The sequence below is a fragment of the Doryrhamphus excisus genome, chromosome 5 (assembly GCF_030265055.1).
Source record: "Doryrhamphus excisus isolate RoL2022-K1 chromosome 5, RoL_Dexc_1.0, whole genome shotgun sequence".
Lineage (NCBI taxonomy): Eukaryota > Metazoa > Chordata > Actinopteri > Syngnathiformes > Syngnathidae > Doryrhamphus > Doryrhamphus excisus.
This window is the reverse complement of record NC_080470.1, coordinates 2,236,934-2,261,569: the sequence shown is the minus strand read 5'-3', so window position 1 is coordinate 2,261,569 and position 24,636 is coordinate 2,236,934. Positions and strand designations below refer to the sequence as shown.

The window sequence follows — 24,636 nt, the reverse complement described above, 5'->3', positions numbered from 1 at the left end:
GAGCTCTAAATATCGATCACATCAACCCGGTATCGATTTATTACAGTTAGGCTATTATCGATGACATCGATATTCGACTCAATCTGTCTGCTTCCACTGTGAACTTCCTGTTTACTTTTGTTTATAAGATGTTTTAATGAATTCTCCAGCCCACAGAAGTGGACATCAGCACGTCATCGAGTAAGTACATTGTTGTTTAATCGGAGCTTGTAAGAGTAAAAGCGGAATTAGTTTCACTTTTAAAAAAAAAATCTTTGAAGTGGTGTTTTGCTAGGTTAGCATGTTAGCATATGTTGTCAGCTAAAGCGACGTGACCACCGTACCGTAAGTTTATGTAAAGTGTAAACACTTTAAAATGAAACAATGTTTTGAAACCCATTTACAACCGTTTGGCGTATTTTGCTACGTAGGCGGTGTCAAGTTATTGAAACTGAAACTAAGTTTTTTTTGGGCTGGGTAGAAACTACCTAAGAAATACTCAGAAACAGCAGCAAATAACATACCGAACATACCGTCGAAGCCCACGCCTTTTTTAAATTCGTTATTTGGTACATAGACGTTTGAAAACAATATAAATATCTACAAAATACCGTCTTTGCTGCGTCACAGTGATTTTAAACTACATGTCCCATGATGCATCTCTGTGCTTGTTTCCCCCCAAAAGATGGCATCTCGCCGCTGGTCAGTAGAGGTCGCTGATGTTGCTAATTTTTGGTATTCGACACTTTCATTTGTTGATCGTAATTTGAATCAGAGTAAAACGAAAGCGCAAATAATTCTTAACAAATATCTATATGAACATTTTAACAATATATTACTACAACAGTATACACAATATAACTACAGTATATCAACAACTTTACAACCCTCCCCTCCAGGTTTAAGCCCTAAATATGTCTCACACACTTACGAAACACATTTAAACTATACAAAGTATAGGCACTCGTTGCTAATGAATGGGAGTCATGTAGTACAGTCACAGCACAACAGTGGTGTGTTCAAGGACCGCTGAATAAGTGGTAAACACAACGCTTGATGAAAAAAATATCAGTTTAAAACATTATTCAGTTTTCATTTCATTATTCTTAAATTATTATCGATTTATGGTGAATGAGATTCATTTTCTGCAGATAAAATCTATATTTTTAAGGAAAACAGGAGGGTGGATGAGTGGTTAGCGCGCAGACCTCACAGCTAGGAGGACCAGGGTTCGATTCCACCCTCGGAATCATATCTGTGTGGAGTTTGCATGTTCTCCCCGTGCATGCGTGGGTTTTACTCCGGTTTCCTCCCACATTCCAAAAACATGCTAGGTTAATTAGCGACTCCAAATTGTCCATAAGTATGAATGTGAGTGTGAATGGTTGTTTGTCTATATGTGCCCTGTGATTGGCTGGCCACCAGTCCAGGGTGTACCCCGCCTCTCTCACTCTAAGACAGCTGGGATAGGCTCCAGCACCCCCACAACAGTATCACTCGGATACTGTGAACATCCAGCAGCAACACAACATTTTGGCATGACTACTATTTTGATGAAAAATATACTGAACCAGCGCTGCACAGTGGACGAGTGGTTAGCACACAGGCTTCACAGCTAGGAGACCCGAGTTCGATTCCATCCTCAGCCATCTCTGTGTGGAGTTTGCATGTTCTCCCCGTGCATGCGTGTTTTTTTTTTCCGGGTACTCCGGTTTCCTCCCACATTCCAAAAACATGCTAGGTTAATTAGCGGCTCCATATTGTCCATAAGTATGAATATGAGTGTGAATGGTTGTTTGTCTATATGTGATTTGACTGTGATTGACTGGCCACCAGTACAGGGTGTACCCCGCCTCTCGCCCGAAGACAGCTGGGATAGGCTCCAGCACCCTCCGCGACCCTCGTGAGGAAAAAGCGGTAGAAAATGAATGAATATTTGCGGGAATATGCTGGGTCGGGAATGTTAAGGGAACACGTGAGCACAATGAGATTCCAATGGAGATTGTGAGGCAGACATGCTAATCACTACTCCACCGCGCTGCCTCACTTTATTGTATACACTTTAATTCATATCTTTGGAGCATTATTCAAATCTTTAATTTTATAGGTATAAATTTGAAGTCATCGCCATTTTTTTTAGGCTTTTTGTCAATATCACACATCAATTGCTCGTCCTGGGAATGACGTCGAGTGGAACTTGGAGATCCAGGCAACAAAACAGCTTGCAGTATACAAGCCTTAGTAAAAATGTGGCATGGACATGTGACATTTTCCAGCGTACTGACACAGACGTCCAAGTGTCCGCGTCATGCAGCAATCACACGCAGTGAGACTCTCGGGGCAGAATCAACCTGCGGGATTGTTGGCGGTGTTTGGATGAAGAGCCGCAGCTCCAGGATGAAGCAGCATACGGATATGTTTTCCGAACGGGCCCATCATCCCAGTAACGGCAACAGTTTACCTGTCGATAGCATGTGAGCTTAGATTAGGGTGTTATTCTTCCCAATTGATGTTTATTTTTTTTTCAGTTAGACTAGGTTCTTGTTATGATGATTATTTTTGCTATTTTTGACAGTCTTCTTGTCATTGATGAACTTTCTGTTCTTCAGGGAGCCAAGACTGGTTCAAGGCTATCCAATGGTTTATGCACCTGGTCAAGAGGCTGAAAACTGAAGACAAGAAAGAATACAACCAGGACAGGTTTGGCATCATTTTTAATACATTTATGGTAATGGTAATGGTTTTATTTCATTTGAACATGCATCAGATTACAATTGAATGCATCACATAATCAGTTCCCAGTTCCACATGTCCAAAAGGAGTAGGAAGAAGCAAAGCTTATTAAATCCTACCCCTCCATCTGGTACTTTTACAATCAGTAACTGTTACATTTGTTCACTTCCTGCTTTCCTAATCTAGTTTAAGTTAATTTTTTAATTGTAAAATAAAAAAATAATTTAAAAATGTTAAAACTTAAAAAAATAAAAAATTTCAATGTTTCCTTTTTTCCATTTTAAAAATTTTAAAAATTTTTAAATGTTTAATTTTTAAATTTTTAAATTTTTAAATTTTTAAATTTTTAAATTTTTAAATTTTTAAATTTTTAAATTTTTAAATTTTTAAATTTTTAAATTTTTAAATTTTTAAATTTTTAAATTTTTAAATTTTTAAATTTTTAAATTTTTAAATTTTTAAATTTTAATTTTTTTTACATTGATGACATTTTTGGCTAATTGGTTGTTTTTAGCCTCATGCATTATTTTAGCTGTTTGAAGATGAACTATATCAGCAAGTTGAAGTATTTGTGATTTTAGAAATAAAATCTAAAAATTATTACGTTTGATTAATGTTCATGTTAAAGGTTAAATAACTGTTAATAGTTATCCTCCCTATCCGTGTGGAAGTGGTAAGTTTTTGGCTATTTAAGTTTAAAGGAAATAACTAGGAGGCTACCGTTTAGGTCGCTAGCTCTCTAGTTTGCGAGTTAGCATGTGTCTCAAGACCCTGCAGTTGCGCAATATGTTGTAAATAAAAAGAGTATAAATGTGACTATAGTCGTGTTTTGTCATGTCTACAGGGCTCTAATAATGCAAATTACCACCTGAAATATATGACCAGTCTATACACTGATATGTTGCTAGTGAGTTAATATGAAGCATTATAGAAATACTTAATATAAAAACTTAATATATTGCATTTAGAGCGTTAGTATTGCACAGTGATTGCACAAATTGATGGTGACGATAAACACATGTTATAGAAAGAAAAGCAATTTGGTCTAAATCATAAAAAAAAGTAAAAAAAAAAAAAAAATCTATATTTTTGAGTGCTATTGTTTATGTCTGCAGCATCAGAGAGGCGCTGGCAGGCATGCCCGTATTGGATGAGCTCTCGGAGAGCACAGAAGTGGTGGAGATGGACGATGTGAATTCGACCCCCTTCCAGGTGCAAAAGCACACGTGGGCGGATCTGCGAAAAATCATTCACGGGAGCCGCAAGAACATGAGCTCGCTCGTCAGCAAGGCGCCGCACGACTTCTGCTTCGTACAGAAGAAGGACGAGGCCAGCCCGCATTCCCATCGCATCTACTTCCTTGGTAATCTTGGTTGCATGGAATAATGTAATAAATTAAATTATTAAATTAATAAATACATAATTAATAAATTAATTACATAATTTAGAATAAATTATTTAAATTATTTGTACAAATACAGAAATATGAATATTTATTGATATTTTTAATATTGATATTTTTAAAAGAAGATTAAAGACACACCTTTTTAATATCAGGCTTTTAACTAATATTTTAAACTTTTTTTTAAAAATCTTTTTAGTCCTATTTTATGCTCTTAGTCTTTAGCTTTTAACGACAAAATGTCGTTGCCTGGCTCCCGTGTAATAATAAAAAATAAATAATAATGTGGGGAATAAATAGATGACATCAAATATGAACAATGTACAGCGTAAACAGTAAGTTGTACAAATAATTTAAATAATTTAGAATAAATTATTCAAATAATTTAATAAATAATAAAAAAAATAATAAAATAATTAAATTAATAAATACATAGTTAATAAATAATTTAATAAATTAAATAATTTAGAATAAATTATTTAAATTATTTGTACAATACATAAATATGAATATTTATTGATATTTTTAATATTGATATTTTTTAAAGAATATTAAAGACACACCTTTTTAATATCAGGCTTTTAACTAATATTTTAAACTTTTTTTTTTTTAAATCTTTTTAGTCCTATTTTATGTTCTTAGTCTTTAGCTTTTAACGACGAAATGTCGTTGCCTGGCTCCCGTGTAATAATAAATAATAAATACTAATGTGGGGAATAAATAGATGACATCAAATATGAACAATGTACAGCGTAAACAGTAAGTTGTACAAATAATATAAATAATTTAGAATAATTTATTTTTATAATTTAATAAATAATAAAAAAATAATTAAATTAATAAATACATAATTAATAAATAATTTAATAAATTAAATAATTTAGAATAAATTTTTTATATTATTTGTACAATACATAAATATGAATATTTATTGATATTTCTAATATTGATATTTTTTAAAGAATATTAAAGACACACCTTTTTAATATCAGGCTTTTAACTAATATTTTAAACTTTTTTTTTTAAATCTTTTTAGTCCTATTTTATGCTCTTAGTCTTTAGCTTTTAATAACTAAATGTCGTTGCCTGGCTCCTGTGTAATAATAAAAAATAAATAATAATGTGGGGAATAAATAGATGACATCAAATATGAACAATGTACAGCGTAAACAGTAATTTCTACAAATAATTTTAATAATTTATTCTAAATTATTTAAATAATTTAATAAATAATTTAATAAATAATTAAAAAATAATTAAATCAATACATAATTAATAAATAATTTAATGAATTAAATAATTTAGAATGAATTATTTAAATTATTTGTACAATACATAAATATGAATATTTATTGATATTTTTAATATTGATATTTTTAAAAGAATATTAAAGACACACCTTTTTAATATCAGGCTTTTAACTAATAACTAAGTTGTACAAATGATTTTAATAATTTAGAATAAATTATTTAAATAATTTAATAAATAATTAATAAATACATAATTAATAAATAATTTAATAAATTAAATAATTTAGAATAAATTATTTAAATTATTTGTACAATACATAAATATGAATATTTCTTGATATTTTTATCTCTTACTGTAGGCATGCCATACCCTAGGAGGGAAAACTCATTACTCTACGCCGATATTCCCAGGAAGATACGCAAAGAGGCCCTTCTTATTCTGTCATGGAAGCATATTCTGGATCACTTTAAGGTACGCATGCTTTATTCTAGTAATTACTGCCATCAAGGTGTTATATTATTACCATCACAATGAAGACACCGAACATAAAAGGCTAATTTCCGAATAAATTCCGATAAATTCTGGGGAGACGGAGCCTTCTCCATCGCTCTCATCACTCTTTTCCCTATTCGCTCCATGCTTGTCTCGACCTTCCCATTTTCAAAAAACAACTCAAAACCCACTCCAAATTGTCCATAGGTATGAATGTGAGTGTGAATGGTTGTTTGTCTATATGTGCCCTGTGATTGGCTGGCTAGCGTGTGGTTAGCTAGGAGCTCGGAGGACCAGGGTTCGATTCCACCCTCGGCCATAGATAGATAGATAGATAGACTCCCTTTATTGTCATTGCACAAAAACACAGTAGTGAAATTGCCAACGAAATGTCGTTGCCTGGCTCCCATATCCATAGGTATGAATGTGAGTGTGAATGGTTGTTTGTCTATATCTGTGTGGAGTTTTATATGTTCTCCCCGTGCATGCGTGGGTTTTTTCCGGGTACTCCGGTTTCCTCCCACATTCCAAAAACATGCTAGGTTAATTAGCGACTCCAAATTGTCCATAGGTATGAATGTGAGTGTGAATGGTTGTTTGTCTATATGTGCCCTGTGATTGGCTGGCCACCAGTCCAGGGTGTACCCTGCCTCTCTTGCCCGAAGACAGCTGGGATAGGCTCCAGCACCCCCACGACAGTATCACTCGGATACTGTGAACATCCAGCAGCAACACAACATTTTGGCATGACTACTATTTTGATGAAAAATATACTGAACCAGGGCTGCACAGTGGACGAGTGGTTAGCACACAGGCTTTACAGCTAGGAGACTCAAGTTCAATTCCATCGTCGGCCATCTCTGTGTGGAGTTTGCATGTTCTCCCCGTGCATGCGTGGGTTTTCTCCGGGTACTCCGGTTTCCTCCCACATTCCAAAAACATGCTAGGTTAATTAGCGACTCCAAATTGTCCATAGGTATGAATGTGAGTGTGAATGGTTGTTTGTCTATATGTGCCCTGTGATTGGCTGGCCACCAGTCCAGGGTGTACCCCGCCTCTCTTGCCCGAAGACAGCTGGGATAGGCTCCAGCACCCCCACAACAGTATCACTCGGATACTGTGAACATCCAGCAGCAACACAACATTTTGGCATGACTACTATTTTGATGAAAAATATACTGAACCAGGGCTGCACAGTGGACGAGTGGTTAGCACACAGGCTTGACAGCTAGGAGACCCGAGTTCAATTCCATCGTCGGCCATCTCTGTGTGGAGTTTGCATGTTCTCCCCGTGCATGCGTGGGTTTTCTTCAGGTACTCCGGTTTCCTCCCACATTCCAAAAAACATGCTAGGTTAATTAACCCTAATGCTAGGTTAATTAACCCCTAGGTTAGTTAACCCTTGTGAGGAAAAGCGGTAGAAAATGAATGAATTTTCTCAGAACACTTTTTTTAATTTTGTTTTGTATGCATTGCTTTCTATCACTTGTCTCACCTCTAAACCCTGATCCCAGACCAGCCCTCGCAACAAGACCATCTCTCGGGAGGAGGAGCTTCTACGAGAGAGGAAGCGCTTGGGGGTGTCTGGCATCACATCCTATGACTACCACCCATCCAGGGGCCTCTTTCTGTTCCAGGCCAACAACAGTCTCTACTGGTGCTTTGATGGTTTGAAAAATGAAGCCGACGTGAGTTCCCAAGTGAGTTCCCAAATATGAAAGTCACACTTTCTCATAGATTACCTTTACCGTAATCAAACACGGTTACACATGTTGAAAGATTTCGCTTTTGTGTCTACTCAGAAGATTCCCATGGATCCTTTTGAGATAATGACCCAGTGTTCAGGCACCCGCATGGATGCCAAAATCTGCCCCACCGATGATGACGTCATCAGCTTTATCCACAATAATGACATTTGGGTGACCAATATCAAGACGAATGAAGAAAAAAGGCTCACCTTTTGTCATAAAGGTCAGAAATCAGTCTTACAGTATTGCACTTTGTTCATAGACACAGACATTGACATAGCTTTTAACTAATATTTTAAACTTTTTTTTTTTTTAAATCATTTTAGTCCTATTTTATGCTCTTAGTCTTTAGCTTTTAACAACGAAATGTCGTTGCCTGGCTCCCGTGTAATAATAAAAAATAAATAATAATGTGGGGAATAAATAGATGACATAAAATATGAACAATGTACAGCGTAAACAGTAAGTTGTACAAATGATTTAAATAATTTAGAATCAATTATTTATTTTTTAATAAATAATTAAATGAAAAATTTAATAAATAAATACATAATAAATAATTTAATAAATTAAATAATTTAGAATAAATTATTTACATTATTTGTACAAATACATAAATATTAATATTTATATATATTTTTTAATATTGATATTTTTAAAAGAAGATTAAAGACACACCTTTTTAATATCAGGCTTTTAACTAATATTTTAAACGTTTTTATTTAAAAAAATCTTTTTAGTCCTATTTTATAATTTAGAATACATTTAGAATAAATTATTTAAATTATTTGTACAAATACATAAATATTAATATTTATTGATATTTTAAAGATTGATATTTTAAAAAGAAGATTAAAGACACACCTTTTTAATATCAGGCTTTTAACTAATATTATAAACTTAAAAAAAAAAATCTTTTTAGTCCTATTTTATGTTCTTAGTCTTTAGCTTTTAACAACGAAATGTCGTTGCCTGGCTCCCGTGTAATAATAAATAATAAATAATAATGTGGGGAATAAATAGATGACATCAAATATGAACAATGTACAGCGTAAACAGTAAGTTGTACAAATAATTTTAATAATTTAGAATAAAGTATTTAAATAATTTAATAAATAATTAGAGCAATAATTTAATAAATAATTAAATTCATAAATAATTAATAGATAATTTAATAAATTGAATAATTTAGAAATATTTTTTTAATTATTTGTACAATACATAAATATTAATATTTATTGATATTTTTTACATCGTAAACAGTATTTTGTACAAAAAATTTAAATAATTTAGACTAAATTATTTAAATAATTTAATAAATAATTAAATACATAACTAAATAAATAATTTAATGAATTATTAAATAAACAACTAAATAAATAATTAAATAAATAATTACATTAATAAATAAATAATTCAATAAATTAAATATTTAGAATAAATGATTTAAATTATTAGTACAAATACATAAATATTAATATTTATTGATATTTTTAATATTAATATTTTTAAAAGAAGATTAAAGACACACCTTTTTAATATCAGGCTTTTAACTAATATTTTAAACTTAAAAAAAATCTTTTTAGTCCTATTTTATGCTCTTAGTCTTTAGCTTTTAACTCAATTGTTTCGTCAGGGGGGGTCCTCCACACTGGGGGCTGTGTCGGGTCTGCTGAGGGGGTGCTGTACTTGGGTCCCTTCGACCCAGCCGACTGGGGGTTCCTCCCTTTTGATGTGGGGTTCCGCCCGTCTTTCGGAGTCGGGGGGCCCGGGTACTGGTCCCCCGATGCCACGGCCTGCGGCTCCTCCCAGTGTGGACGGCCATGCCATGTCTCCCTAGTGTGTGTGAGTGGGTGGGAGGGTGGGTGGTTGTGTGTCTAGTTTGGAGGGTGGGAGGGAGGAGTTTTCTTAGTAATTGTTTTTCTTTTTAATTGTGGTAATTGTTTTTAATTCTGCAAAGCACTTTGTGTTGCATGTCCTTGCAGGAAAAGTGTTATACAAATAAAGTTGATTTGATTCGGCCACTGTGTTGGAAATGACTTTTAGGCATTGACAAACCAAACGAGGATGCCAAAACAGCCGGTGTTGCCTCTTTTGTCACTCAAGAAGAATTTAACCGTTTCACGGCATACTGGTGGCGTCCGGTTGCACAGCATGGTGAGTCATTTGCAAAGGTTTGATGTCTTTGTTGATGCGTTGCAATTCAAAGTTATTGTTTGTTTATATTTCCGTCTCAGAGTCAGATGGCGGAAAAGCAATACAGATTCTCTATGAGGAAGTTGATGAGTCTGAGGTTGATGTCATCCACGTCCCATCTCCAGCTCTGGAGGAGTGCAACACCGATGTGTACCGATATCCACGTGCAGGTACTTGGTAAAGGCCAGGGGTCTCAAACTCAATTTACCTGGGGGCCACTGGAGCTAGGGTCTGGGCAAGGCTGGGCCGCATCAGGTTTTCCAAAAAAAAAAAAAACGCATTTATTAAAAACAGAAAAATATACAAACTTTTTCAGTGCTTTGGTTCCGATTTTCTACAATAAAAGCTCTGATAAAACATTCCACTGTTCTCAAATATCTTAATTTTTATTTTTCTACACAAAATAAGATGAAAAATAAATAAATCAAGAATAAAGAAAATCAATCAATCAGTAATAAATAAATATAATAATAATAATAATAATAATAATAAAAGGGCAAATACTAAAAACTTAAGAAACCACATATAGTTGGTGGGTAGACAAATTATTTTTTTCAGATTAAAATGAACAAAGCATTATTAGACCCCTGTAGACATGAAATAGCACCCCTATGTTACATTTACAATGCTATTATTATTGTTTACATCACTAATAAACCTTGTTAGTGAGCTACAGTAAAACACGAAACACAAAACACGACTATAGTCACATTTATACTCTTTTTATTTACAACATATTGCGCAACTGCAGGGTCTTGAGACACATGCTAACTCGCAAACTAGAGAGCTAGCGACCTCAACGGTAGCCTTCAAGTTATTTCCTTTCAACTTAAATAGCCAAAAACTTACCACTTCCACACGGATATGGAGGATAACTATTAACAGTTATTTAACCTTTAACATGAACATGAATCAAACGTAATAATTTTTTCTGGGTACATGATACCATACAGCATCCATATCAAACTTGCGCGGGCCGCACTGACATTAAACTTTCATATCAAGGCGGTGGCCTCAAACTAGTGTCTTGCGGGCCACATTTGGCCCGCGGGCCGCATGTTTGAGACCCCTGATTTATACATATTTTGCTAAGTATTTTCTGAGAGATAATTCTTTATCTTTTTTAATCTTTTTTTATAGACATGACAAAACACGACTATAGTCACATTTATACTCTTTATTTACAACATATTGCGCAACTGCAGGGTCTTGAGACACATGCTAACTCGCAAACTAGAGAGCTAGCGACCTAAACGGTAGCCTTCAAGTTATTTCCTTTCAACTTAAATCGCCAAAAACTTACCACTTCCACACGGATAGGGAGGATAACTATTAACAGTTATTTAACCTTTAACATGAACATGAATCAAACGGGCCACATTTGGCCCACGGGCCGCGTGTTTGTAAATTGTTTTTATGAAACTGTGATTCACCAATTTTTCCCACATTGAGGCACCACTACTCTTTTGTTACAATATGTTTATTTCCAGGCAGCAAGAATCCGGCAATTACTCTGAAATTACTTCAAATCAAGACTGACAGTCTCGGCAAAGTAAGTCCTCACTCGTTCCAGAAAACTGAAAGAGTTTTATTTTGATCCATATTTTCTTTCCTACTAGATTATCAGCACGCAGGAAAAGGAGCTGCCTGTGCCCTTCGCCACTTTGTTCCCCGGTGCTGAATACATCACTAGAGCTGGCTGGACTAAAGATGGACGATAGTGAGTTTGAACAACAACTACAGGCTAATCATACATAAATATAGAGGTAATAATTATCATTATTATTAATTATTACTTTACAAAAAAATAGTCATAACGGACAGCAAGAGACCAGGGTTCAATTCCCACCCTGCATATTCTCCCCGTGCATGCGTGGATTTTCTCCGGGTACTCCGGTTTCCTCCCACATTCCAAAAACATGCTAGGTTAATTAGCGACTCCAAATTGTCCATAGGTATGAATGTGAGTGTGAATGGTTGTTTGTCTATATGTGCCCTGTGATTGGCTGGCTGGCCACCAGTCCAGGGTGAACCCCGCCTCTCTTGCCCGAAGACAGCTGGGATAGGCTCCAGCACCCCTGCGACCCTTGTGAGGACAAGCGGTAGAAAATGAATGAATGAATGAGTTCTCCTCCTATTTTGTGTGGAAGTGGTAACTTTTTGGTTTCTTATTTTGTCTTTCCCCACCCTCGGCCATTTCTGTGTGGAGTTTGCATGTTCTCCCCGTGCATGCGTGGGTTTTCTCCGGGTACTGCGGTTTCCTCCCACATTCCAAAAACATGCTAGGTTAATTAGCGACTCCAAATTGTCCATAGGTATGAATGTGAGTGTGAATGGTTGTTTGTCTATATGTGCCCTGTGATTGGCTGGCCACCAGTCCAGGGTGTACCCTGCCTCTCACCAGAAGTCAGCTGGGATAGGCTCCAGCATACCCCCACAATCCTAGTGAGGATAAGCGGCATAGAAACTTACAAGAAGAAAGTTGAAATAGTTAACAGAACTGGAAAATCAGCTGTAATTTTGCAAGAATAAAGTCAAAATATTGAGAGAAAAAAAATTGGAAATTTGACGAGAATAAACTTGTAATATTATGAAAAAAATAATGTCATTTTAGAAGCAATGACTGGAAATATTAAAGAATATTCTTCAAAGTTGTAAAATTGTGAAATAGATATGTAATTTTTTGAAAATTAGGTTGGGGAAAAAGTTCTAATATTATGTGAATAAAATCATAATATTACTAAAAAGAAAATTTTGAAGAAAGTTGAAATATTTGGAAAATTTAAAATTTGGGGTTTTCTTCGGGTACTCCGGTTTCCAAAAACATGCTAGGTTAATTAGCGACTCCAAATTATCCATAGGTATGAATGTGAGTGTGAATGGTTGTTTGTCTATATGTGTCCTGTGATTGGCTGGCCACCAGTCCAGGGTGTACCCCGCCTCTCTTGCCCGACAACAGCTGGGATAGGCTCCAGCACCCCCACGACAGTATCACTCGGATACTGTGAACATCCAGCAGCAACACAACATTTTAGCATGACTACTATTTTGATGAAAAATATACTGAACCAGGGCTTCACAGCGGTCAAGTGGTTAGCGTGCAGACCTCACAGCTGGGAGACCAGGGTTCAATTCCACCCTCGGCCATCTCTGTGTGGAGTTTCCATGTTCTCCCAGTGCATGCGTGGGTTTTTTTCCGGGTTCTCCGGTTTCCTCCCAGCGACCTTTGTGAGGAAAAGCGGTAGAAAATGAATAAATGAATAAAAATATGTCTAAAATAAATTAGGTTGGGGGAAAAGTTCTAATATTATGTGAATAAAATCATAATATTACTAAAAGAAATTTTTCAAGAAAGTTGAAATATTTGGAAAATTAAAAAAAAATATTTTACAAGCGGTAGAAAATGAATGAATGAGTAATGAGTGATAATATAATTGCATACATTCAATGCTCATCCAAAATACCGAAGTACACAAGATCATGTGATGACACTTTGTCTCCTCTGTCAGTGCATGGGCGGCCATGATGGACCGACGCCAGCAGCATCTCCAGTTGGTCCTCTTGCCTCCTTCGCTTTTCATCCCTGTGGACCACGACGAGACCACTGGGCCGCAGCGTCTGCAGCGCCTTGATGCTCCGGGAGACACCGTTCACCCTCTCATCATTTACCAACAGACCAGTGACATCTGGATCAATGTTTGTAAATGGGATGCATGGTCTTCCATCAACGCTATGTACGTCGGTAATACGGAAAGGAAGTCATGTGACATTTGTTTTGTTTTAGGTCCATGATATCTTCCATCCGTTCATCCAAAGCAGCGACGAAGAGTTTACATTCATCACTGTAAACGAGTCCAAAACGGGGTTTTGCCACCTCTACAAGGTCACCGCTGTGTTAGAACGTGGCAGTTACAACTGGAACAGAGGATACACACACTCTGCAGGTATATTATTATTACTATACAGCAGGGGTCTCAAACTCAATTTACCTGGGGGCCACTGGAGCTAGGGTCTGGGCAAGGCTGGGCCGCATCAGGTTTTCCAAAAAAAACAACAACACATTTATTAAAAACAGAAAAATATACAAACTTTTTCGCAAACTAGAGAGCTAGCGACCTAAACGGTAGCCTTCAAGTTATTTCCTTTCAACTTAAATAGCCAAAAACGTACCACTTCCACACGGATAGGGAGGATAACTATTAACAGTTATTTAACCTTTAACATGAACATGAATCAAACGTAATAATTTTTTCTGGGTACATGATACCATACAGCATCCATATCAAACTTGCGCGGGCCGCACTAACATTAAAACTTTCATATCAAGGCGGAGGCCTCAAAGTAGTGTCCTGCGGGCCACAGTTGGCCCGCGGGCTGCATGTTTGAGACCCCCGATTTATACCTATTTTGCTAAGTATTTTCTGAGAGATAATTCTTTATCTTTTTTTTAATCTTTTTTTATAGACATGACAAAACACGACTATAGTCACATTTATACTTTTTTTTATTTACAACATATTGCGCAACTGCAGGGTCTTGAGACACATGCTAACTCGCAAACTAGAGAGCTAGCGACCTAAACGGTAGCCTTCAAGTTATTTCCTTTCAACTTAAATAGCCAAAAACTTACCACTTCCACACGGATAGGGAGGATAACTATTAACAGTTATTTAACCTTTAACATGAACATGAATCAAACGTAATAATTTTTTCTGGGTACATGATACCATACAGCATCCATATCAAACTTGCGCGGGCCGCACTAACATTAAACTTTCATATCAAGGCGGGGGCCTCAAACTAGTGCCGCATGTTTGAGACCCCTGCTATACAGTATACTATTCATAGCAAGTCTGTCTACATCTAAATCTAAATTAACACCATGTTGCTCATGTCCCCCACTGTTTGTGTACTTTGTAACCAGTTGTCTTTACGTGATTTCACCAGATAATTTCAAGTGTCCAATCAAGGAGGAGGTGGCACTAACCAGTGGAGAGTGGGAGGTGTTGGCCACTCAAGGCGCAAAGGTTGTATATATGTGTTCACGTCTGTATAATATGCTTTTGTATTGTTCAAATTAACTAGTCATGAAGCCTCGCTCATTTGGTAAATACAGGTGGTCCTTGTGCTACAATGGATGCACTCCCATACATTTTATTACAGTAGAATAAGTATGGTAATGGTCATGGTTTTATTTCATTTGAACATGCATCAGATTACAATTGAATGCATCCCATAATCAGTTCCCAGTTCCACATGTCCAAAAGGAGTAGGAAGAAGCAAAGCTTATTAAATCCTACCCCTCCATCTGGTACTTTTACAATCAGTAACTGTTACATTTGTTCACTTCATGCTTTCCTAATCTAGTTTAAGTTTTTTTTTAATTGTACATTTTTTAAATTTTTTAATTGTGAATTTTTTAAAAATTAAAAAAAAAAGTTTTTTATTTAAAAATGTAAAAAAAAAAATTATTTTACTTTTTTTTTGTTTTTATTTTTTATTTTATTTTTGTCACGTACCGAAGTAGGAGGTGATATGAGCATCCAATGCCATAATGGGTACCATAGTAAGTGTCAATATAGTGATATATATAGCACATCATGACTGGTTCAAGACTCTTCATCCTTGTATTTAGCAAACATCAACTGCTTGTATTGTTTCTTGAATTGGCTCATCATTGTGCATTGTTTGACTTCCTTACTCAATCCATTTTATTTTTTATTTTTTATTTTTTATTTTGTATTTTGTATTTTGTATTTTTATTTTTTATTTTTTATTTTTTATTTTTTATTTTTTATTTTTTATTTTTTATTTTTTATTTTTTATTTTTTTATTTTTATTTTTTTTATTTATTTTTTTTTTAATATGATATGAGCATCCAATTACATAATGGGTACCATAGTAAGATAAGTGATTTTAGAAATAAGGAGTTAGTATGTTCTCTGTAGGCGGCATTATGAATTATCCTTACTGGCCTTTTTTGCAGTACATTTAGCGAGTGAAGATTTTTTTTATAGTTATTATCCCATATTTCCACACAATAAGTAAGATATGGTAGAACCAGAGAGCAATAAAGAGTGTGGAGTGATTTCTGATTGAGAACAAATTTTTGCTTTGTTTAATATTGTAATATTTCTGGCCACTTTATGTTGTATATATTTGTAATATGAGGTTTCCAGCTCATAGTGGCTTTGTAATTGTTTTTCTTTTTAATTGTGGTAATTGTTTTTAATTCTGTAAAGCACTTTGTGTTGCATGTCCTTGCAGGAAAAGTGATGATGCTAATAAAAAAATAGTAATTTATATTCTTCTGACTTGTGTTTTATGCTTGATTTGATACAGCGGTCATCCAATCCTCAGATTTGGGTGGACGAGAGAGACAAGCTGGTGTACTTCCAGGGAACCAAAGACTCACCGCTGGAGCATCACTTGTACGTTGTGAGCTATGAGTCTCCGGGGGAAATTGTTCGACTCACAAAGCCTGGTTTCTCCCACAGCTGCTCTGTGAGCCATGTACGTACGTGCACACACACACACACACAGCGGCGTAACACTAAGTTGGAGAATTAATCATTTTTTCCGCTCACACTGACATGCGGTTATTTTTTTTCTGTTTCCAACTCCTACTGTTAAATAGCACAGATGCTAAATTTAATTTTAATTTAATTGCTTTAATCGCTTTGTTTTTCTGATTTCATTCATTTGTGTCCCACTTTTGTCCTTTTGCACAGACATTTGACATGTTTGTCAGCCACTACAGCAGCCTGACCAGCACACCCTGTGTTCATGTCTACAAACTGAATAGCAAAGACGACAACCCGCTGCACAAAGAGCCTGAGTTCTGGGCAAGTCTGATGGAGCCCTCTGGTACTAAAATATATATATATATATGTTTTTCATTTGTGATATATTAAATATGCATGTTTTCTCTCCCATGTTAATCGATAATAAACATCGATAATGTGTTTTACAAATTAATTCACCAATACATTCACTTTTACTTGCAGGCTACCCGCCCAATTACACTCATCCTGAGATCTTTAGCTTCTTAGGGAAGTCTGGCTTCCAGATTTACGGCCTCTTGTACAAACCAGACAACTTGGTCCCGGGGAGGAAATATCCCACAGTTGTCTTTGTCTACGGTGGCCCTCAGGTTTGAGATCATTATTCTCATTTCATATTGTTTGTATCTTGGTTGTTGTCGTGATCTATTCAAGAACCTGTTACGTGTTTCCTATGATGGATAGTTGAATGTGTATTGCTCTTTTGTTTAATGGTAATGGTTTCATTTCTTTAATTTTTTATTTTTTATTTTTTTATTTTAATTTTTAATTTTTAATTTTTATTTTTTTATTTTTTATTTTTTATTTTTTATTTTTTATTTTTTATTTTTTATTTTTTATTTTTTATTTTTTATTTTTTATTTTTTATTTTTTATTTTTTATTTTTTATTTTGTTCACTTCCTGCTTTCCATAATACATTTTTTTTGTTTTTTTTAATAATGCACCTCGTACCAAAGTACAAGGTGATATGAGCATCCAATGACATAATGGGTACCATAGTAAGTGTCAATATAGTGATATATATATATATAGCCCATCATAATGCTTTTATTTCATTTGAACATGCATCAGATTACAATTGAATGCATCACATAATCAGTTCACAGTTCCACATGTCCAAAAGGAGTAGGAAGAAGCAAAGCTTATTAAATCCTACCCCTCCCTCTGGTACTTTTACAATCAGTAACCGTTACATTTGTTCACTTCCTGCCTTTCTGATTTAATTTTTAATTTTTAATTTTTAATTTTTAATTTTTAATTTTTAATTTTTAATTTTTAATTTTTAATTTTTAATTTTTAATTTTTAATTTTTAATTTTGTTCACTTCCTGCTTTCCATAATACATTTTTTTTTGTTTTTTTAATAATGCACCTTGTACTGAAGTACAAGGTGATATGACCATACAATGACATAATGGGTACCATAGTAACTGTCAATATAGTGATATATATATATAGCCCATCATAATGGTTTTATTTCATTTGAACATGCATCAGATTACAATTGAACGCATCCCATAATCAGTTCACAGTTCCACATGTCCAAAAGGAGTAGGAAGAAGCAAAGCTTATTAAATCCTACCGCTCCATCTGGTACTTTTACAATCAGTAACTGTTACATTTGTTCACTTCCTGCCTTTCTGATTAATTTTTAATTTTTAATTTTTAATTTTTAATTTTTAATTTTTAATTTTTAATTTTTAATTTTTAATTTTTAATTTTTAATTTTTAATTTTTAATTTTTAATTTTTAATTTTTAATTTTGGACTTGAACTCGGGTCTCCTAGCTGTGAAGCCTGCGTGTGTGCTAACCACCCGGCAGCTGTGCAGCCCTGGTTCAGTATATTTTTCATCAAAATAGTAGTCATGCCAAAATGTTGTGTTGCTGCTGGATGTTCACAGTATCCCAGTGATACTGTTGTGGGGGTGCTGGAGCCTATCCCAGCCGTCTTCGGGCGAGAGAGGCGGGGTACACCCTGGACTGGTGGCCAGCCAATCACAGGGCACATATAGACAAACAACCATTCACACTCACATTCATACCTATGGACAATTTGGAGTCGCTAATTAACCTAGCATGTTTTTGGAATGTGGGAGGAAACCGGAGTACCCGGAGAAAACCCACGCATGAATTGAACCCTGGTCTCCTAGCTGTTAGGTCTGCGCGCTAACCACTCGACCACCGCGCCATATACATAATAGTTCCTCTTTAATATGTTTTTAGTGTTTTTTTACCAGAGACATATTCCTTTTCTGCCAGGTCCAGTTGGTGAATAACTCGTATAAGGGTGTGAAGTACCAGCAGCTAAGCATACTAGCAAGTCTTGGTTACGCTGTGCTCATCATCGATGGGCGGGGCTCCTGTCAGAGAGGACTCGAGTTTGAAGGAGCCGTGAAGGACAAAATGGTATTGCTTGCCTTTTGTACGCAGGTTCCATGAAAGCATCAATTTTATCATTATTATCTCGTTTTCAGGGTCAGGTGGAGATCGAAGACCAGGTGGAAGGTTTGCACTATGTGGCAGACAAGTACAAGTTTGTGGACTTGAATCGCGTTGCCATTCATGGGTGGTCGTATGGGGGCTTCCTCTCGCTCATGGGCCTCATTCACAGACCCGATATCTTCAAGGTAAACACTAGATTTTTGCAGAAAAAAAATATTATATTATATTAGAATAAGAGAATATTGTTGTGGTTCATTCAGGTTTCCATCGCGGGTGCACCGGTGACTTTGTGGATGGCGTACGACACCGGTTACACCGAGCGGTACTTGGGCACCCCCGAAAACAACCAAGTGGGCTACGAGGCCTGCTCTGTTGCCCTGCATGTCAACAAGTTCCCTAATGAGTAAGTAAGTTCCCTAATGGCCACCAGTCCAGGGTGTACCCCGCCTCTCTCGCCTGAAGACAGCTGGGATAGGCTCCAGCACCCCCTACGACAGTATCACTCGGATACTGTGAACATCCAGCAGCAACACAACATTTTGGCATGACTACTATTTTGATGAAAAATATACTGAACCAGGGCTGCACAGAGGCCGGGTGGTTAGCACACAGGCTTCACAGCTAGGAGACCCGAGTTCAATTCCATCCTCGGCCATCTCTCTGTGTGGAGTTTGCATGTTCTCCCCGTGCATGCGTGGGTTTTCTCCGGGTACTCCGGTTTCCTCCCACATTCCAAAAACATGCTAGGTTAATTAGCGACTCCAAATTGTCCATAGGTATGAATGTGAGTGTGAATGGTTGTTTGTCTATATGTGCCCTGTGATTGGCTGGCCACCAGTCCAGGGTGTACTCCGCCTCTCGATTACTGGGATAGGCTCCAGCACCCCCGCGAGAGTATCACTCGGATACTGTGAACATCCAGCAGCAACACAACATTTTGGCATGACTACTATTTTGATGAAAAATATACTGAACCAGGGCTGCACAGAGGCCGGGTGGTTAGCACACAGGCTTCACAGTTAGGACACCCGAGTTCAATTCCATCCTCGGCCATCCCTGTGTGGAGTCGTGGGTTTTCTCCGGGTACTCCGGTTTCCTCCCACATTCCAAAAACATGCTAGGTTAATTAGCGACTCCAAATAGTCCATAGGTATGAATGTGAGTGTGAATGGTTGTTTGTCTATATGTGCCCTGTGATTGGTTGGCGACCAGTCCAGGGTGTACCCCGCCTCTCGCCCAAAGACAGCTGGGATAGGCTCCAGCACCCTCTGTGACCCTCGTGAGGAAAAAGCAGTAGAAAAAAAGCGCATGCACGGGGAGAACATGCAAACTCCACACATAGAGATGGCTGAGGGTGGAATCGAACACGGGTCTCCTAGCTGTGTGGCCTGCGCGCTAACCACTTGTGCATCACCATGCAGCCAGCTATTGTGTTTTTTGTTTGTTTTTTTGTTGAGTTATATTTTTAGAATATTCCGCTGGCCCAATAATAAAACAGTTAGTGGCTTTGAATGGCCCCCAAGCCACACTTTGGACACCCCTGTTCTAGAGCGATGTATAAAACATGACATAACCTGCTGTTATTCCCCACAGACCAAACAGGCTACTGATCCTGCATGGGTTTCTCGACGAGAATGTGCACTTTTTTCACACCAACTTCCTGGTGTCCCAACTTATCCGGGCAGGGAAACCATACAACCTTCAGGTAGGAGACAGTAGTTTTAAATGTACACTAGTTTAAGCCTTTACACCCCCTTCCCAAAAATGTTTTAAGCAGGTTTAATACAAAAGAAAGCATATATATCTTAAACAGCTAAAATAATGCATAAGGCTAAAAATAAGCAATTAGCTAAAAATGTCACTATTTTTATATCACTATATTGACACTTACTATGGTACCCATTATGTCATTGGATGCTCATATCACCGAGTACTTTGGTACGTGACAAAAGAAAAAAAAATACTTCATAGTCTAAAAAATAAAACTTAAATATGAGTCTAAAAAATAATAAAAATACAGAAAAGTTTAAATGACAAAAATCTAAAAAAAAAAAAAAGATACAAAGAATTTAAAAAAAGGAAACTTTAGAAATAATTCAAAAATTAAAATGACTTAAAAGTCTTATAAATCATAAAACAAATATTCCAAAATAAAAATGAATGAAATAAAAGTCTACAACAATTATATCAATAATTCAAAAAATAATTCAAAAACAAAAATCACTTTATTAAATAAATAAATGAATAATAAATGAAATAAATATAAATATAAATATAAATATAAATATAAATATAAATATAAATATAAATATAAATATAAATATAAATATAAATATAAATATAAATATAAATATAAATATAAATATAAATATAAATATAAATATAAATATAAATATAAATAAATGGCAAAAAATAGAAATAATTCAAAAGCAAAAATAACTTAAATAAGTCTACAAAATAATACAAATAATTCCAAAATAAGAAAGACGTAAATAAAAGTCGTAAATAAAATAATACAAATAATTGTAAAATAAAATTCTACAAAAAAAAACAACTAGAATGACTTAAATAAAAATAATAACTATTGGAAAATTTCTATCCTATATTTTGAGACCATTTGTAAATTTGGTTTGGCTTCAATAAAAACAGAAAAAATAAAAATGAAGGAATAAATACATACATAGATAAAATATTACTTCAAAAAAAGCAGTTGATGTTTGCTAAATACAAGGATGAAGCGTCTTGAACCAGTCATGATGTGCTATATATATCACTATATTGACACTTACTATGGTACCCATTATGGCATTGGATGCTCATATTAAATTAAATTAAAAAAAAAAAACTTAAACTATATTAGGAAAGCAGGAAGTGAACAAATGTAACAGTTACTGATTGTAAAAGTACCAGATGGAGGGGTAGGATTTAATAAGCTTTGCTTCTTCCTACTCCTTTTGGACATGTGGAACTGTGAACTGATTATGTGATGCATTCAATTGTAATCTGATGCATGTTCAATTTTTTTAACCATCTTTAGGTGTACCCCAATGAACGCCACAGCATTAGGTGTCCAGAGTCTGGAGAACACTACGAGATCACGCTGCTCCACTTCCTCCAGCAGAACCTCTGAACCTTGTCTGCAGTTTTCACTTTGCTGACTTTCCACCAGGGGGCAGCTGCTTTGCATTCTGGTTAGTTCTGGTCATTATATGGATTTTGGTGAGCTCGTCATTTTTCCTTTATTTACGGTAGCTTTTCTAAAAATCTGTCATGCAACTAAATATTTATAATTTTTTTTTTATGTTAAAATGACAAAAACACAGGCGAAAAGATATTTGTTCCCCTTTTTGTTCCCCGGCGTACTTTAAAGGAGACGTAACAGTGCTGTGGAGAAGTAATTGGAAAAGATACATAGAAACATTTAGGACATTTTCATCAATTTCCATTATATTGTAACCCGGTATAAGTTATTGTTATTGTTTCAAATTATTATTATTACCAAAGATTATCTCACAGGTGATCGAATCAAACACATGTAACATGTAACAAGCAGGATGTGTAAAACACATGCCACTTTTTTTTTTTTAATTATGACATTATATTGCTTTGTATTTGTGCCTGATGGCCATAAACTGTAAATATATTGATTGACTTTGTTCTTAAAGGGATTTATGGTATGTTAAACTCCACATTGTGTTTTTTTTTTTTTTTCATAAAGCATTAGTGCAGGGGTCTCAAACTCAATTTACTTGGGGGCCACTGGAGCTCGGGTCTGGGTGAGATTGGGCCGCATCAGGTTTCCCCCCCCCAAAAAAACAAAAAAAATTAAAAAACTTCGCTTTGGTTCCAATTTTCTACAAGAAAAGCTCTGATCTTAATTTTTATTTTTCTACACAAAATAAGATGAAAAATAAATAAACAAATCAAGAATAAAGAAAATCAATCAATCAGTAATAAATAAATATAATAATAATAATAAAACGGCAAATAATAAAAACTTAAGAAACCACATATAGTTGGTGGGTAGACAAATTATTTTTTTCAGATTAAAATGAACAAAGCATTATTAGAGCCCTGTAGACATGACAAAACACGACTATAGTCACATTTATACTCTTTTTATTTACAACATATTGCGCAACTGCAGGGTCTTGAGACACATGCTAACTCGCAAACTAGAGAGCTAGCCACCTAAACGGTAGCCTTCAAGTTATTTCCTTTCAACTTAAATAGCCAAAAACTTACCACTTCCACACGGATAGGGAGGATAACTATTAACAGTTATTTAACCTTTAACATGAACATTAATCAAACGTAATAATTTTTTCTGGGTACATGATACCAGACAGCATCTACATCAGGGGTCTCAAACACGCGGCCCGTGGGCCATCTGTGGCCCGCAGGACACTAGTTTGAGGCCCCCGCCTTGATATGAAAGTTTAATGTTAGTGCGGCCCCGCGCAAGTTTGATATGGATGCTGTATGGTATCATGTACCCAGAAAAAATTATTACGTTTGATTAATGTTCATGTTAAAGGTTAAATAACTGTTAATAGTTATCCTCCCTATCCGTGTGGAAGTGGTAAGTTTTTGGCTATTTAAGTTGAAAGGAAATAACTTGAAGGCTACCGTTTAGGACGCTAGCTCTCTAGTTTGCGCGTTAGCATGTGTCTCAAGACCCTGCAGTTGCGCAATATGTAAATAATAATTAATAATAATAATTAATAGTAATAATTTTTTCTTGGTACATGATACCATACAGCATCCATATCAAACTTGCGCGGGCCGCACTAACATTAAACTTTCATATCAAGGCGGGGGCCTCAAACTAGTGTCCTGCGGGCCACATTTGGCTCGCGGGCCGTGTGTTTGAGACCCCTGGTCTAGTGTGTTTTGCAGGACTACCGGTGTTTTAAAAAACCTGGGTAGAGTCACTAATTGTGGTGGGGGAAAAAGGCTATTGGGGCGGCACAGTGGTCCAGTGGTTAGTGCACAGATCTCACAGCTAGGAGGACTAGGGATCGATTCCACCCTCGGCTATCTCTGTGTGGAGTTTGCATGTTCTCCCCGTGCATGCGTGGGTTTTCTCCGGGTACTCCGGTTTCCTCCCACATTCCAAAAACATGCTAGGTTAATTAGCGACTCCAAATTGTCCATAGGTATGAATGTGAGTGTGAATGGTTGTTTGTCTATATGTGCCCTGTGATTGGCTGGCGACCAGTCCAGGGTGTACCCCGCCTCTCGCCCAAAGACAGCTGGGATAGGCTCCAGCAACCCCCGCGACCCTCGTGAGGAAAAAGCGGAAGAAAATGAATGAATGAAAAAAGACTATTAGCAACCCCGCTACTTATATAATGCACACTCTATAATGCTACACAGATAACCTTAGACAGTTAGGACACAGATAAACTAAAGTAACGGCGGAAAGGCGTTGGGGTTCAGCAAGTTTGTCGGCTAGTCCAGCTGGTCACGAAACGGTCCTGTGTGAAATGTCATTTCTGGTCGGGAATCAGGAATCTGGTCGGGAATCAGGAATTCCAACCACTTCTACCTGATGGTGGCGCCTTTAGGAATTACCCTTTTGAGGCATCGCTAACATTATAAACAGAGAAGGAGCGCTTAGGGGAAGGGCTTATCCGGCTTACAGCCAGGCCCATATAAGGAAGTCTGTCCCTCTGTGACATCACAAAGGGACACTTTTTACCACGCCTTCTGATACCGAGCGTTTTGAGCCATCCCAAACTTCTTTCAGGGCTCACTTCCTAATTATTGTATGAAAGTTTGGCATCTTTAGTACAAGATTTATGGGTCAGAAAAGTGGAAAAAGCA

General features: G+C 36.0%; 1 protein-coding gene across 2 annotated transcripts; it reads left to right on the top strand.

The window, feature by feature from the left end:
• The first annotated feature begins 45 nt into the window (after nucleotides 1-45).
• On the top strand, nucleotides 46-22,910 carry LOC131129245 (dipeptidyl peptidase 9-like). Of its 2 annotated transcripts, XM_058072565.1 has the most exons (21): nucleotides 47-180; nucleotides 2,589-2,679; nucleotides 3,828-4,075; nucleotides 5,724-5,836; nucleotides 7,372-7,557; nucleotides 7,660-7,828; nucleotides 9,652-9,762; nucleotides 9,843-9,971; nucleotides 11,292-11,353; nucleotides 11,421-11,521; nucleotides 13,311-13,497; nucleotides 13,586-13,745; nucleotides 14,749-14,828; nucleotides 16,144-16,314; nucleotides 16,533-16,668; nucleotides 16,809-16,954; nucleotides 18,625-18,771; nucleotides 18,840-18,992; nucleotides 19,068-19,210; nucleotides 20,401-20,512; nucleotides 21,845-22,910. In XM_058072565.1, the coding sequence occupies exons 2-21, from the start codon at nucleotides 2,624-2,626 to the stop codon at nucleotides 21,935-21,937; spliced, it is 2,703 nt and encodes a 900-aa protein (XP_057928548.1). In that variant the 5' UTR covers nucleotides 47-180; nucleotides 2,589-2,623; the 3' UTR covers nucleotides 21,938-22,910. The 2 variants fall into 2 exon arrangements, with proteins under 2 accessions (XP_057928549.1, XP_057928548.1); XM_058072566.1 differs by lacking the exon at nucleotides 21,845-22,910 and having other exon boundaries at nucleotides 46-180; nucleotides 19,068-19,214.
• Nucleotides 22,911-24,636: the final 1,726 nt, after the last annotated feature.

Bases quoted from the DNA above. Each gene is read 5' to 3' on its own strand.
- LOC131129245 (XM_058072565.1), top strand. From the start codon at position 2,624: ATGCACCTGGTCAAGAGGCTGAAAACTGAAGACAAGAAAGAATACAAC. The intron at 2,680-3,827 runs GTTTGGCATCAT...TTATGTCTGCAG, and splicing joins AAAGAATACAACCAGGACAG to CATCAGAGAGGCGCTGGCAG. The intron at 20,513-21,844 runs GTAGGAGACAGT...AACCATCTTTAG, and splicing joins GGAAACCATACAACCTTCAG to GTGTACCCCAATGAACGCCA.